This window comes from Arvicanthis niloticus, chromosome 19, assembly GCF_011762505.2.
Source record: "Arvicanthis niloticus isolate mArvNil1 chromosome 19, mArvNil1.pat.X, whole genome shotgun sequence".
In the NCBI taxonomy this organism is placed as follows: domain Eukaryota; kingdom Metazoa; phylum Chordata; class Mammalia; order Rodentia; family Muridae; genus Arvicanthis; species Arvicanthis niloticus.
Window position 1 is genome coordinate 41,400,762 of NC_047676.1, and position 15,103 is coordinate 41,415,864.

The window sequence follows — 15,103 nt, forward strand, 5'->3', positions numbered from 1 at the left end:
CTTGGTTTCTAAGAAGAAATTGAGCATCTTTGGAGTTACTCCAGTTGTGGTGAGACAGCCACTAGGCAAGACTTGCCTCTTTTCATCTACAGACAAATTACTGTCCAGAAAAGGACACACTTGTGGAATAGTCGACTGATTATATCTGCCAAGACAGAGTAATCAGCCCTTAATAATTCTGCATCACTAGGTCTGTCAGATGATCCTGGGCCAGAAGGCTGAAGATCGAATGCTCCAACGTTTTGTAGTATAGGGACTGTCCAGGTGCTCAGTGGTCTCTATAATTTGGCTAAGTTTTAGAAGCTATGCTTTGTGCTTCCCCTAATTTCAGTTAACTCATTCATTTTGGATTTCTGACGGGGTTGAAGACTTATAGTCTCATAGCCAATCCCAGCCATTTACTTTGAAAGAAAAGGTTTGAGAGGATGGTTTTCAGCTGACATTTATTCTAAAGCCAAGAAAAAAAAAAAGCCAGGTTCAGAATTAAGTCTTTTAGTTAGGAAGGACAACAGAGGTTCTGTTTAGTCAACAAAATGATGGACTGGGTATTAGGTCTATCTTGTATCTTACTGACACAAATTGGTATAGTTATGCTCTAATTGTATTCTAAGAGAAAAGTTTCATTTTAACAGGAAGGGTGATATGTAGGAGGAGCTAAGGTGGGAGGAGTAAGGAGAGGAGGAGAAGGAGAGGAGGAGCTAGGTGACAAGGGGGGGGGGGCATGAAGGTGGATGTTTGCATGTCCCCACCAGCCAAAGATAGTTGATATATCTAGGTTGGGTATTGGGTTACACTTTTGATCAATATTGAGCATTACCAAACTTATAAAGCCTTTGATTAACATTAAAAAAATAGTATAAAAGCAAAAGTGGGGATGGGATAGGGGTTTTCTAGGGAGGGGAAATGGGGAAAGGGGATGGCATCTGAAATGTAAATAAAATATTCAATAAAGATTTTCACATTAAAAAATTATTATTTCTTCCTTGTATATCTGCATGGTAAAGAGTTTTTATTCATTCCTTAAATCTTAGAAACATCTGAGATAGGCTTTCATCTTGATCTTTTTTGAGAAAGGAGCTCATGTAGACCAAGCTGGCCTTGAACTTGATATATAGCTGAGGATGTTCTTGAACTTCTGGTTCTCCTGCCTCTGCTTCCCTAAGTGGGGGTACTTCAAATACCATATTGGTTTAGGAGGTGCTGGGGATGGAGCTTAGGGCTGAAGCACTTTACCAAATGAGCTACATCCCTGGACTCAGTTTTTCACCTTTATTAAGTCATTCAGAGCTTGTGAGCATATGTTTATGAATGAGAAAAGATGAATTTGTCTGTGACATTCAGTGTAATTATTAAGGAAGACAAAAATCCTTAAATGCGTTTGTGACAGAGAAGCAGGCATTTCTCCATTTTCTCAAGGAATACTTTAACAGGAACTTTAAAGCTCATTATATTCCATAGGCTCCACACAACACTCTCCCCACAGGCTCCACAGACAGAACACTCTCCCCAACAAGCACCACAAAACACTTCCACAGGCACCACAGAACACTCTCTCCCATAGGCTCCAGAGAACACTCTCCCCCACAGGCACCATAGAACACTCTCCCTGACAGGCACCACAGAACACTCTCCCCCATAGGCTCCAGAGAACACTCTCCCCCACAGGCACCACAGAACACTCTCCCCCATAGGCTCCCGTGAACACTCTCCCCCATAGGCTCCAGAGAACACTCTTTCCACAGGCTCCACAGACAGAATACTCTCTACCTCAGGCTCCAGAGAACACTCTCTTCTACAGGCTCCACAGATAGAACACTCTCCCTCATTGGTGACACAGAACACTTGCTCCCACAGCCCCTTCTGTACCAGAGATTAGCAACAATGAAATTCAATGAGCAACCCAACAAACACCAGGACGTATACTTGAACACTACCAGTCTTAAACACTGACAGAAAATTCATTCAATTAAAAAACCAATGGCAAGGATGATGTCAGCATGATTCAAAGAAGCGTACCTTATGATCCCTCCTATGTTTGGGTAGAAACAGGCCATCATCACTCCAGCTCCCACAATAATTAAGTTAAGAATCAGCACATGGAAAATGCTAGAAGATAGAAGAGAGTTTATATGAAAGAAAAGATATAAAACAGGTTAAGTTATAATCAATTTTTAAGGAGAATAAAATTCATTCTTAACCTCTTTAAAATGATTATCTTTAATCTGTCAACAAAACTATGAAATATACTACTCAGTGCTGGTAATGAGACAGTGAAATTGGCCTTTTAATCTAATTATATAAAAAGGCAAATTCTGTAAGTGCAAACTAGTAGTGTGCACTAGAGTACACATTCCATATATAATTTTATTTGGAATATCTTGAGAAACAGAACCATAAAAAACCTATTAAGGTACTTATAGAAAAATAAGAAAATTGCAGAACAAGAAAATCAACAAGTTATTTGAGAGAACACAGAAAAATTATTTAAAATAATATTATTTATGTAGATAACCAAAAACTACCTAAACAATTTGGAAAGAAGCTAGCTGAATTTTCACTCAACAAGAAAACCTAAAAAAAAAAAAAAAAAGTGGAGGGTAGGAAGATATGGGGGAGAATATTGTCAATATCTGAAAAAGTAAGGAAAATTATTTATGCTACAGGTAGTTAGCATATATCTTGATAAATGACAGAGATAGTAGATATCAAGATTTTATTATTCACCCAGAATTTCAGTCTTCAACTTTCTGTACTTTTGTTGTTTTACTAAAAGAAAAACGTTTGTTAATTTTCCAAAGTAGTGCTGTTTCTCCAAGTGTGACCATAGATTCTGTTTCAGGAAGACTTTAAGGTAAACAGTGTTCTCACAACAGTGCAAGACACCATATGATTTTAAAGCAACACATGAGGGCAAAGGCATTTGTATTCTAGGATGGAGTTCTCACCACCAACACTTTCAACAGAAAGCAAAACAAGAAAAAAATATTTATTAGCTATGTCTGTGAGAGGGCAGGGGATACAGCTCAGTGGACCACATTTATCTAATATGCTCAACTGGTTTCATTTCCAGTACCCATGGGGTGCAAGGAGCAAGGCTTAGTTTACTGAATCGCATACTTGGAGCATACATCATTGTAATATTCTGTGTGTTCACACGAGAAGCAATCAGGAACACCTACACACCCAAGAACATGGATGTCTTGAGGAAAAGCAGTTGTGCAGTGTAGCTGGACCAATCTGACAGTCTTCGCAAATGCTACCTTTCTTTGAAATGCAGCCCAAACAGCAGGCATCAACCCTTGGTGATGGACTGACATTTCCTTTAAATGAATGCTGATGAGCTTTGCATTTAAGGAAAACAACAAACAGTACTTGTTCCTGACAATTGAGTTTTAGGATTTCAGAGAACCTGGCATTTGCTACTTTGAGTCTGATAATTTTTCAAAATTTAAAGATATTTTTAGATGAAGTTGGTGGTGATATTAATGGATGTAAGTTTTAGTGATGTATAAAGAAATGTGTGAATAACTGAGAGACCTACGTAACTCTGTGAATCAATATTAACCAAACATGATGTCACACAATCATTCAGGAACAGAGAAGCAAAGAGCCAGAAGCCCAGTGGATTTTAAGGCCACCAAGTTTCTGATTATACAGCTGGAGCAAGGAACTACACTGTGTCACATTCCTTCATTGTACCAAAGATGCACATTTATAGTTATCTGACAAGGCTATAAAAAGAACTTCTTTTCCAATTATACATCTACATAAGGCTGAATTTTCTTCACATAAAATAACAGTATAACAGATAATGCAGAAACACAAGAGTTCAACTGTCAACAAGAAAGGCAGACATTAAAGAGTTTATAGCTATAAAACCATTTGGTTATGGAATTAGTTATTTTTCATAAAGATATTATTCATGTTAACAGGTAATGGTTTTACGATAGTTTTTGAGTGTCAGGGTCTCAAGAGGCCTGCATTTATTTTCCAAGACGGCCTCACACTTGAGAGTCTTCTGTGGGTGGGATTACAGGTGTGTGCCTCTGTGTTTGGACTTACCGATTTGTGGACTTACTGATTTCTTTTTTTATCTATGTTTGGACTTACTGATTTTTTTAAAGGAATCAAGGAATCAACAGATACCTTAAAATTATCAGTTTTAATTTTTTACATTAAATATTGATAGATGTGTCTTTGCAAATGAAAACTCCTGGTAATCTTCAATAAAATGTCTGAGTATAAAGAAGTCTAGAGTCCAAAAAACAAACAAACAAACAAACAAAAAAAACAAACCATGCACTGTCTGTGAAGCATGCAATTGTAGGACCAATGACAGTGTGTGCTTGTCACAGGAAAGTCTGGAAACATGATGCCCTGTGGACATTTCTATTGGATAAGGGTAACTACCTTAACAGATCTTTTTCAAAAGGATGCACAATTCCTCCATGCTCATTAAGAAGCTAAAATTCCCATAGGAAGTTAAACTTGTCTTAATTATGTAAGAAATTATATTCATTCTATGTCTCACCTTCAACACTAAATACTGAACATTTCTATAAAAATATACAGCTACTAGTAAACATACACGTATTAATATCCAATAATTAAAAGTATTGTTTTTATTAGCACACACCTACATAGGTTCTAAGTGCTATGAACTTCTTAGCAATGTGCTCTTACTAGCAGTTAAATTTTCACATAAATATAACAGACATCAGAGCTAATTGACTCCTGGAAAGAATGGACATCAAATTGTCCCAGGCAAGGGAGTGGCTTCTCTATTTAAAGCTCTTCTGGGAAACAGACACTGTGATCTATCCTTAGTAACCATTTTCATTAGGCAATTATTTTTTTATATAGCAAAAGGATCAGTCACACTTTAAACTGACCTGTTTGCACAGTCATTTGTTGCTTGGCACATCTTGCTGGTCTAGAGAAGAACCCTTACCTAGGATAAATGTCACCGAAGATATGGCCCAAGAGCTGGACACGAGCCAAGTAGCCTAAGAGTGGGTACACAGTCATCATCTGGAACAGCAGGAATATCCTTGCAATGAAGGACAGGATGTCACTGCTAGGGAAGTTGTCTAAGAAGTTCTAATCCAAGGAAGACAAGGAAGTCATGTCAACACTCAATTCAGTACATTTAAGTTCACAAAATTTTCTGCTTATTTTGTACAAAGACAATCCCCAAATAGTGATTTATGAACTGATGCCAATCTACAAACTGCTTGCTAACTATTTGTCAAGAGGTGAGTACGGAAACCAAAATTACATAGTTAGAAACTGATTAAAAAATTGACACTGGCATATTCTATTTTATAAATATTCTGGTCTGAAAATTATTCTACATTAGAATAATTTTTTTAAAAAACTCTGTTCTTCACAATAGACAGACCAAGAAACACAGCTCTATAAAGTTCAAATACAATAAACAAATCTGTTCCTAATTTACTTAAATGGTAAATTAAATTCGATGGCACTGTATCTTGCTATAGCTCTTTGGCTTTTCTTCCTTTGAAACTGCAGCACTTTCAAAGAGTGTGCATGTCACCTGTGCATGGTGAGTGTGCATCTGTCACTGTGCATGGTGAGTGTGCATCTGACTCCTCCTGCCATCAGCTCTTGCAGTGTCGCACTAAGCAGGAGGGATTTACTTTTACACTTAGGCTTGCTTTCTTCATTTTAGCTGGGTATTTTAAAAAGTTAATTGAGAATTACACTTTTCTTCTCAATTATGAATACCACAAATATTCCTATTCCCTGGGGAGGAGCTTTATGTGGACTTAGGAATCAGGGAAATTTTCTGCAAATGCTTGGTTGCCACAGAGAGAACATTTCCAGCTACCACACAGGAGCAGCCTCTGTCTCCTTGTAGAGAACACTATCAACGGTGCTGAAATCCACCTTGTAACTGGCTTAAAGCACCACTACTGAACTCCTAGAGGGTTTTCTCTGACCAGAAAGTCACCCATGAAATGCTGTTTTTCACAAGAAATTCTTTAATAATAAGATGTTACTATTTCTAAGTTTCACTACAACTTTTTATTGAAGGATTTCTCTCTTCCTGTTTCTGGCTCACACTTTTTAATAGCTAAATAGTCTGTCTTTGTTTTATACTCCTTGTTACTCAGTCCCTAAGCTGTCCTTAAAGACTGATGAATTAAAACTGGCTCATCCAGGGCATTTCTACAGCTAAGCTTCGGAAAACCAGAGACCTCAGTGGAGTCTCAGTGGAGGTTTTAGAAATCCATATGAACACCAGAAACAGTGGTCTATTTTAAGAGGAATACATATACAGCATTATAACTGCCAAATATGCAGAACCTTACTCCAGAATTCACGTACAAACCAAATGGAGCATGTGTGTATTATGTTACTTCATGCAAAAGAAAGTAGAAACCTGGAAAGGATGGGAAAGGTAGAGCTGATACTCAAACCAGGATTGACTGGCCTTGTTCCTGTATTGTTCTATCTGCTACATAGACAACGTCACATGGCCATACATGGTGCCTTACCTGCTCAATACAGTCTTTGGGTAATGGAGGTGAAGGAAATGAGGCAAAAACCAGGACACCAATATAGAGATAAGTCAATGTCACCAGCATATAAGCAATGCATAGGTCTCTCACCTGTATGTAAACATAGAGTCAGATGCTCACTCAATACAAGAAGTCACGTAAAGTCTACTTAAGCAAGGATGACAGATAAATCCAAATTTATCTTTTTATTTTGTAGTGTTTGTATATGTTCTAATTTTCACAGAATGCAGTAACACACACATATACACACACATATATAAATCTGATTAAATTACTCCATCTAATTTTTATTTTTTAAAAACTTGTCTGGAATATGTAGGCTAAACTACTTGTTAGAAGACCTGGGAAGCTAATATAAACTGTGGTTTTAACATGACCAAAATTCTAACTTAATTTCAAAAGGTAACATTTGTCAAATTAAAAAAGTAAGTATAATAACAAAGACAACAAGAAAGTATAACCCATTTTTGGTTTGACCTGCAAATTTTTAAAAATTCTTTCTTTAACAAATTAGCTTTTATCATCAAAGCATGCGTAGGCCAGAGGAGTAGAACATATTAAAAGATATTTAATAAAAAAGGAACACTAGTTAAAGAGTAGACAAGTGAGCACTAAGGACCAGCTTTACAAACTTAGATGTAAAACAAAAGAGCATTTTAAAAGCAGCTGTTCAAATAGCTGTCCAAAGCTATTACTGGAATTAGCAAACAAACAGACTATTAAACCACGCAGGCTGCTTTCTTCTATTGCTGTTCCCATCCTCCCAGTCCATGCAAAATAAAAAGCTCCAAGAGACTGAAGGCAGCCAGCTGCTAGATCCAAGCAAAGCAGATTCCACAGCTTGCAAACTGTCTCCGCCACTTAAGTTACAGCCAAACAATTCAACACAAAAGGAATTGTAGCAACAGACCTATTCATTTTAGATAGAAATAACTCAAAAGCTAGGAAAACAGATTAAAAAAAGAAATCTAGGTGACTTTTAAGTTTGGTGGCATGGCAAGGATGTCTGACACTTGGAACTAGGGGACATTCTGGATTTTTCTGGATGAGTCTTAGAATTGGTTGAAGCAGCAGAAGTGGTTTATAAACTTGAGATTCGTAAATCTGGTTGAGAAACAAACAACAACCTGTGAGAAACCTTAAGGTCAGTTCTAAACTGACAAGTTCTCCCTATCAGGAAAGATAGTGGCTAGGCCTTTGGAGCTAGAGGCTTATGCAAATTGGTCCCAGGTCTCTCAAACCTCTGTGGGAGCTTATTGTTCAGGAGACTCCAAGTCCTTCCTCTTTAATTCAAGAAGCTCTAGTGCCCAGCTTTGGCTAGAATCCGGTTTCCCCTGGGGTTGTGTCCCACTCTTGTGTGGGAAGAGCAAGAACAAATCAAGGAATCCCATTTTCACATCAAAAAGTAGCTGGCTTCAATGACAACATTTCAAGGCATCCCAGTCTCCACCTACTCAACTGGCTCAAGAATTAAGACAGCCCCCTTTAAAAAAAAAAAGATGTATTATTTTTATGTATATTTGTTTGTAGGTGCATGTGAGTGCTGGCACCCCAGGATCCCCTTGAGCTTCCACAGTGGTTGTGGGTACCTAATGTGGGTGCTGGGAATTGAACTCAGGTCCTCTGAGAAGCAATACAAGCTGAACCGGCTGTCTAGTCCAATATGGCCTCTTTAAGAAAAAAAATCTTGGGAACCTGGGGAGATGGCTCAGGAGTTAAAGTGCTCGTTACATAAGCATGAAACCCAGAGTTCAGATCTCCATAAACCCACATCAATGGCAATCCAGAGAGTAAAAATGATTGGCAAGGCTAGCCACATCCCTGCTCTCTGGGTTTGACAGAGAGATTCTGTAAGCACAATCAAGGATGACTCCCAACTTCAATCTTGGGCTCCTCCACGTGCCCATACACATGGAAAACACACACGCACGTATGTAGGTACTGGAACAAACAATAGACAAATAGACAAACCCTCGAAAGGCAGAATCAGCTATGTCAGAGAGAGAGAAGGGAAGGATTTCACTGATAATCTTAATTTATATATCACCTGAATCACTTTAATCCGACTTCCTGTAAAACAAGTACTTTAGTGAAACCTTGGGAGCCTTGAAGGGTAATTCTAGGGCTATGGTGGCAGCGCTTTCCAATAATAGTGTTTTTTCCACGTCTCTCTTCCCAAGGTACTGGCCACAAGGGGCCATACTTGTTCTAACGGCCATTAGCTTTCATTATAAAAACAATCCACTTAAAAGAGTTATTAGTATTATTTTTAATTTATGCACACGCCTGTGTCTGTGTGTCAGTATATATGCATAGGAGTGTATGTGTACCCAGAGGCAAGAAGACGGTTTGGAGCTTGAGTTACAAGAAGCTGTGAGCTGCCCAATGTGGGTGCTGGGAACTGAACTTGTGCTCTCTGCAAAAATAGCTCACACACTTAAAGGCTGAGTCATTGCTTTGATTCCCCCAAATAATCAATTTTTTGAAAAAAGTTCTCAAGTGGAAAGATGTCCCTTGACATTAAAAAATAGCTAAGCCTAATAGTTCTTTTATTAAAGTTTTCTCTCCAAATAGATGCATACCACTGGAATATGAGACCCTGGAGACAAGACTGTCTTTTTTTAATAGTGTATTTCCAATACCCAGGACAATACTGGACATAGCAGGAACTTGTAGAGGAAAATGCAGGCATGAGCTGGCAGCCAGCCTTCCTGGCACACTGAGCTTCTAAGAGCATAGCACACCATGCACCAGAAGTTGGAACAGTAAATTCTGAAGTAGTCTGAGTAGCTGGCCTGTGACTGAGTCGGCACTCTCTATGTGTCCTTTATTTGTGTCTTCCCTATAGACACACTGGTGGTATGAGCACTCACTGTACGGACTGAGGTAATGTGCTAACAGTCACGGTCGACAGACTTCTACTGTAGAAGTGGTTGCTCAGTGCAATAAAGCAGATGCTGTTCCTTGCAGCTGTTTCTAGAATGGTTCTTTTCCATGTCCTTTACCCACCCACAGGCACTGTGGTCTTGCTGTGGGATGTTCTGGTAACGATGGCAGGAACACAATATACGTAAGAATATATCTACCAGCATCTACACTAAGCTCCCGTAGGCCACTTTGTCTGATCCCCATAAAACCTTATAACACAGTTGCAGCCCATTTCTTTACAGATGAGTTAAACTAAGCACAGAAGTCACAAGAACTTGCTCATCATTATATGGTGAATAGTTTGGTGAAGCCAATATTCTAATCTCCAAACAAGGTCTTTCTGGTACCCAATTGGGTGCACTTAGCTACTATGAAGAATTTACTAGTCTCTGGGTATCTAAGCCATTTTAATAATTAAAAAGGGAAGCAAAAGGGAGTAACACAGAATATAACAGGAAAGCATCATTAGAGATATAAGAAAAATGCCAAGGCCTATGAGGACAGCCCTGTTTCATGTTTCAGCATACATTAAGAACGACTCAGAAATTGCGTGTCTGTTTTCACGAGGAAATACTGATGAGCAGAAATGACACTTCCATTATAAAATAGATGAGGCTCAGCGAGATGGAGGAATCACGCTACCTATGAACAGCATGTACATATTGGGGGCTTAGTATTCTTTGAAACCCACGTCATCTCTGTACTAGGCCTAAAATACAGATTGCTAAACCCCATCTCATGGAAGAGGGGAGGGAGAGGTATTTTCTGGCAAACTAGGAACACTGGGGCTATGGAGCCTATCCATAACATCAACAACTGGGAGGCAGAGAAAGGAGAGTCCGGGGTTCAGGCATCTTCAGCTACACAGTGAGTTTGAGGGCACCTTGACCTACACTGAGACACTGTTTTAGAGAGGAGAGGAGGGAAAGAGGGAGGGTGGAGAGGCTCCAAGCAAACAGTATGTTTAAAAAGAGATAGAAGTGGTGATATTAGACTGTCAAGGGGCCTGCACAGTAAGGTACCCTCCCTCTGCTTCATATGTAAGCAATGACTGGAAGACCAAGGACCTATAGGCAGGTAGAATGTCAACTCCAAAAGACGGGTAGATTTACCATAAGATCAAAAGCAAACTTGGGAACACTTTTGTTTGTCAAACATTGTTTGTTCCATGTACTGCTCATAGTAAAAATACTATCTTGTAAAGCACTACAAAAAATGACAATCACACAGATCTACCCCGAACTTTTATATAAAAACTTCTGATGTGTAGTCAAGTTATCTACAGACTCAGAGAAGAAAAAAAGAACAGCAAATGAGATAGACGGTATCTCAAATCGCTTTCAAGATAAAAGCTGGACAACAGCTACATAAACAACCAAACTAAACAGGAACTCTGCATAAGGTCTGCCTCAGCAACAGCTCTCTGGAGGGATCCAGATCCACAGAGACTATGTCTTTTGATGAGAAGCTTACTTTCAACCCCCTAATGTTTTCCTGGTCAAGTATGCTTTACGGAATAGAATGGTATACAGTTGAGAAACATAAACAAAGTTACATTTAGTCACAAAAGTCAGCAAGGGAAGTCAAACTTGGAAACCTAGGCCATGGTGCTTGGGTGGCTGTCGAGGGCTTTATTATGCTTCATAAGTGACAGGAGGGAGGGGACAGGTCCAGCTGTGGAGACACTGAAGGGAACGACCTGGCTTTCTACTTTCAAATGCCTTTATGACTCTCTTGTTTTCTGACTTTCATCCCAAGGAAATTTTGTATTACACTATTAACTGGACATTCTTTTAGTCAAATTATTTAGGAAAAGATCTTAAAAAGTATAATCTTAAAGCTCTTAAAAGTATAGTTAAGCAAGTCAATATAGTGTCCACTTAGCTTGATTTATGCCAATATAAAAGCCAGTTTTGGATATATTTGCACACAGTTAGAGTGGTCAGAAGGCCAATGGCACATAGTACTTCATAAATGTTAATTTTCTGAGTAGTAATTAACATTTTAAGAAGTTCAGATGAAGTACAATGCTTTATACAAAAAAAAGTTAAACTAGAGCCAGAGGATGGCTCATCAGGCAAAGATGCTTGTCACACCTCAGGACCTGAGTTCAGTCCCCAAGACCCATGTGACAGAAGGAGCAAACTGATTTCCGAAAGCTGTTCTCTGATTTCTATATGTACAAAGAACACTGTACACACAAAATAAGGTTGTAAAAAAACTTAAAAAAAACATTTTTTAAACTTTTAAAGTTAGACCACCACTTCACACTATAGTTTTAATTAAGACAGTAAAAAGGAAACAAATCCATTTAAGTACTGGCATTTAAGTCACCTAATATACTATTTTACAGAGCCCTCTCGGACCAACTCAGCAGAAGAAGCCATGCATCCAGCACTCCAGTTTGTTCTGTGTTATGTGCTGCTGACTCTTAACCTTACACATCACATGTGCTGAGCGGGTGTGCTCCCACTGACCTCCACCTGCAGGCCCTGGACTGTTCACACGTGCTGAGCAGACAGAGACAAACAGAGACCTCCTCAGCCCTGGGGACAGTGAGCCAAGGCACCCATGTCTCTCTCCAGTTCTCAGCTTCCCACAAAGAGGCATGTACCCTTCCAAACAAACAGGCCCAACCTTCTAGAAAAGCAATTCCACTTGAGACTTTGGGGAGCAAAAGTTAAGTACTGACAGTCTGCATCTGACAGTGCAGCATACAAGTTACTGTGTGGCAAGACTCTGTGAACATCCATCACGGTGACAGGAATTATGATGGTTGTGTAATCCTTGACAATTTTTATTAGAACATTACATTTTTAGTATTTGCTACAAATAGAAAAAATAAAAGAAATATTAGCATGCAATTTAAAATATTGTGACAAAGGGCCTGGGAATGGAGCTAAACGGTATAGCACTTTCCCACATGCATAGGACCCTAGGCTCAATACCCAGCATTGCAATAAATGAACAAACAAATAAATGAATTAGTCAGAAGCATTGAACATTAGACTGTTTTGGTTTTTTTTTTTAAACACTTAAGAGTAGTTTGAACTAAACTTCCTTCACCCCAACCGGTTTTTAAGGAGAATGTGAGCTGTCACTAATCATGCTTAATCACTTAATCATGCTTAATCACTTGTTACTTACCCAGTGGTTTGTGAACTGAGGGTAGTACACACTATTCTATTCAAGGTCCATAATTCAAATCCTGGGCTAACTAAAATTTGAACCACACTGGGACTCAGGTAATCTGATCCAGTAATTAAATTTGTGCATGCAGGTAACCATGCAATGTGAGAGTTGCCTGCAATTTAACTCCTTATTAATCCTAGCATTCAGGAAGCAGATCACTGTAAGTTCCAAGTCAGCCTGGTCTATACAGCGAGTTCCAGGCCAGCCACAACTGCACAATAAAACCTTGTCTAACACAACAACAACAACAACATTATTCATAAAAGGCCAAAAAACAAGCCGGGCGGTGGTGGCGCACACCTTTAATCCCAGCACTTGGGAGGCAGAGGCAGGCGAATTTCTGAGTTCGAGGCCAGCCTGGTCTACCGAGTGAGTTCCAGGACAGCCAGGGCTACACAGAGAAACCCTGTCTCGAAAAACCAAAAAAAAAAAAAAAAAAAAAAAGCCACCCCCCCCAAAAAAAATGACTATACTAGCAAATTGCTTTTCAGTTTTTGAAACACTTGGTTTTACACAGCTGAGGCTGGCCTTGAATTCATTATGTAGTGGTGGATGACCTTGAACTCCTGATTTTCCTGTTTAGCACTTGGAAGTAGAGGAAGGTTAGGCTTTTGATCTTAGAATTTTATTTTTAATGTAGGTATTTATAGCTGTACATATCCCCCAAAATGCAGCTTTAGGGATAATTCCATAGGGTTTTAGTATTCTGAATTTTCATTTTTCAGTAAGCTTCAAGTATTTTTAGTTTTTTCTTGTGACTTCTTCTTTGACTCACTGGTTATATAGGAAAATGTTAGTTCACTTTCATATATTTGTAAATTCCCAAATGTCAGTTATTAGTTTGTACACTTACTTTGTTATGGCTAGAGAACATACTTGGTATAATTTTCCTTTGCATTTATTGACATTTGTTTTGTGACCTAGCATGTACCCTATGGCAGGTGTTTCTGAGTACTTGAAAAAAATATACATTCTGCTACTGAGAAGACTTTTATAAATGTCAATTAGATCAAGTAAGTTCATGGTATTTTTCATGCTTTCCATACTTGTAATTTTTTGTCTCTCTGTTCTACCAGTTATTTAGGAGGAGGGAAGAAAACTCCAATTATAATTGTGTACTAGTCTACTTAGTTTGTTGTTACTTCATTTATCTCAACTTTTAATTACATATTATTAATGTGGCGTGTGTGTGTGTGTGTGTGTGTGTGTGTGTGTGTGTCTGTGTCTGTGTCTGTGTGTGTAGGTCAGAAGATATCTTTCCAGGGTCCATTCTCTCTCTTACTGCATGGCTCTCAGTTAGGACTGAGTTCAGGCTGACAGGCTCTGCAGTAAGTGCCTTTATCTGCTCTGCCACATTGTAGGCCCACTCCAATCACTGAGTGAGTACAGACTCAGTATTATTACATTTTATTTAATTCTTTCTTTCTTTCTTTCTTTCTTTCTTTCTTTCTTTCTTTCTTTCTTCCTTCCTTCCTTCCTTCCTTCCTTCCTTCCTTCCTTCCTTCCTCTCTTTCTTTTCCTTTCTTCCAAGAGAATGATTGTATTTCAATGCATAATTTCTGTATAAACTGATATTAAAGCAAAGTAAATAGAAAAAACATAGCATTTCCTCTGCAATGTAGGATGTCTTGTTTACAGACTTGATCACAAACAAACTTACAAGAACTAATAGACTTAACAAGGAAAGTGAAAAAAAAAAGGAACACAATGGAGAATATTATGATCTAAAAGTATCAACTAGATAGTACTTCATTTGCAATATTACATTATCAGTAACTACGAATAAATATACTGTTAACTAATATTTTTATAATATTAGAAAATGGCCAAATCTAAATCAAACATAGGATGAACTTATTCCTATAGGACATTTTCTCAAATGTAAATTTTATGTATATCACCATGGTACTTCCAAGCGAATCAGTCCATAACAATCACAGTATAATCATTCATCTTTGGCTATGGCATTATTATTTGTGCTGCTAGTAACACAGACTTTCTACTTGCTTATATTCACAAGGCTATAGTTTTATATTAAAAGTTTCTCAAGGATACCATGTAATTAATTTTCTTTAAAAAAACTGATTATTTGTCATTGTAATGTTTGGAGCATTTATATTTAGTGTAATTTTCACTGTTTAAATCTATTAGCTTGCCATTTAGTTTCTTTTTCACATCTATTTTTTGTTCTTTTCTTGCCTTTAGTATCTTCAATTTTTTAATAATTATTATTGAAGTTTCTGACCTGCTGTTTGTTTTTGCAAATAAGGCTTTTTTGTAACATAGATATTACCCATTTGTTTATTTATTGTCTGTGGCTGTTTTCATACAACAGCAGCAGAATTGTGCAGCTGTAACAAGAACATACAGCCTGCAAAGCCTAAAATACTTACCATCTAAAATTTTCATATGTTTGACCACTGATCTATAATTAAGAT

The 15,103-nt window shown here is 38.1% G+C and overlaps 1 protein-coding gene across 8 annotated transcripts in view; it reads right to left on the reverse strand.

The window, feature by feature from the left end:
* The window catches only part of Slc38a9 (solute carrier family 38 member 9), an 83,846-nt gene that overhangs the window by 3,864 nt on the left and 64,879 nt on the right, over window positions 1-15,103 (reverse strand). For 6 of the 8 annotated variants that reach the window (XM_034523506.2, XM_034523508.2, XM_076916205.1 and 3 more), the window contains 3 exons: window positions 6,522-6,635; window positions 4,952-5,100; window positions 2,017-2,106 (listed from right to left, as the gene is read on the reverse strand). In XM_034523506.2, the coding sequence (XP_034379397.1) occupies window positions 2,017-2,106; window positions 4,952-5,100; window positions 6,522-6,635 (353 nt within the window). Of the gene's footprint in view, window positions 1-2,016; window positions 2,107-4,892; window positions 5,101-6,521; window positions 6,636-15,103 lie in introns of all 8 variants that reach the window. The other 2 variants (XR_013105065.1, XR_013105066.1) reach the window with 1 other exon arrangement.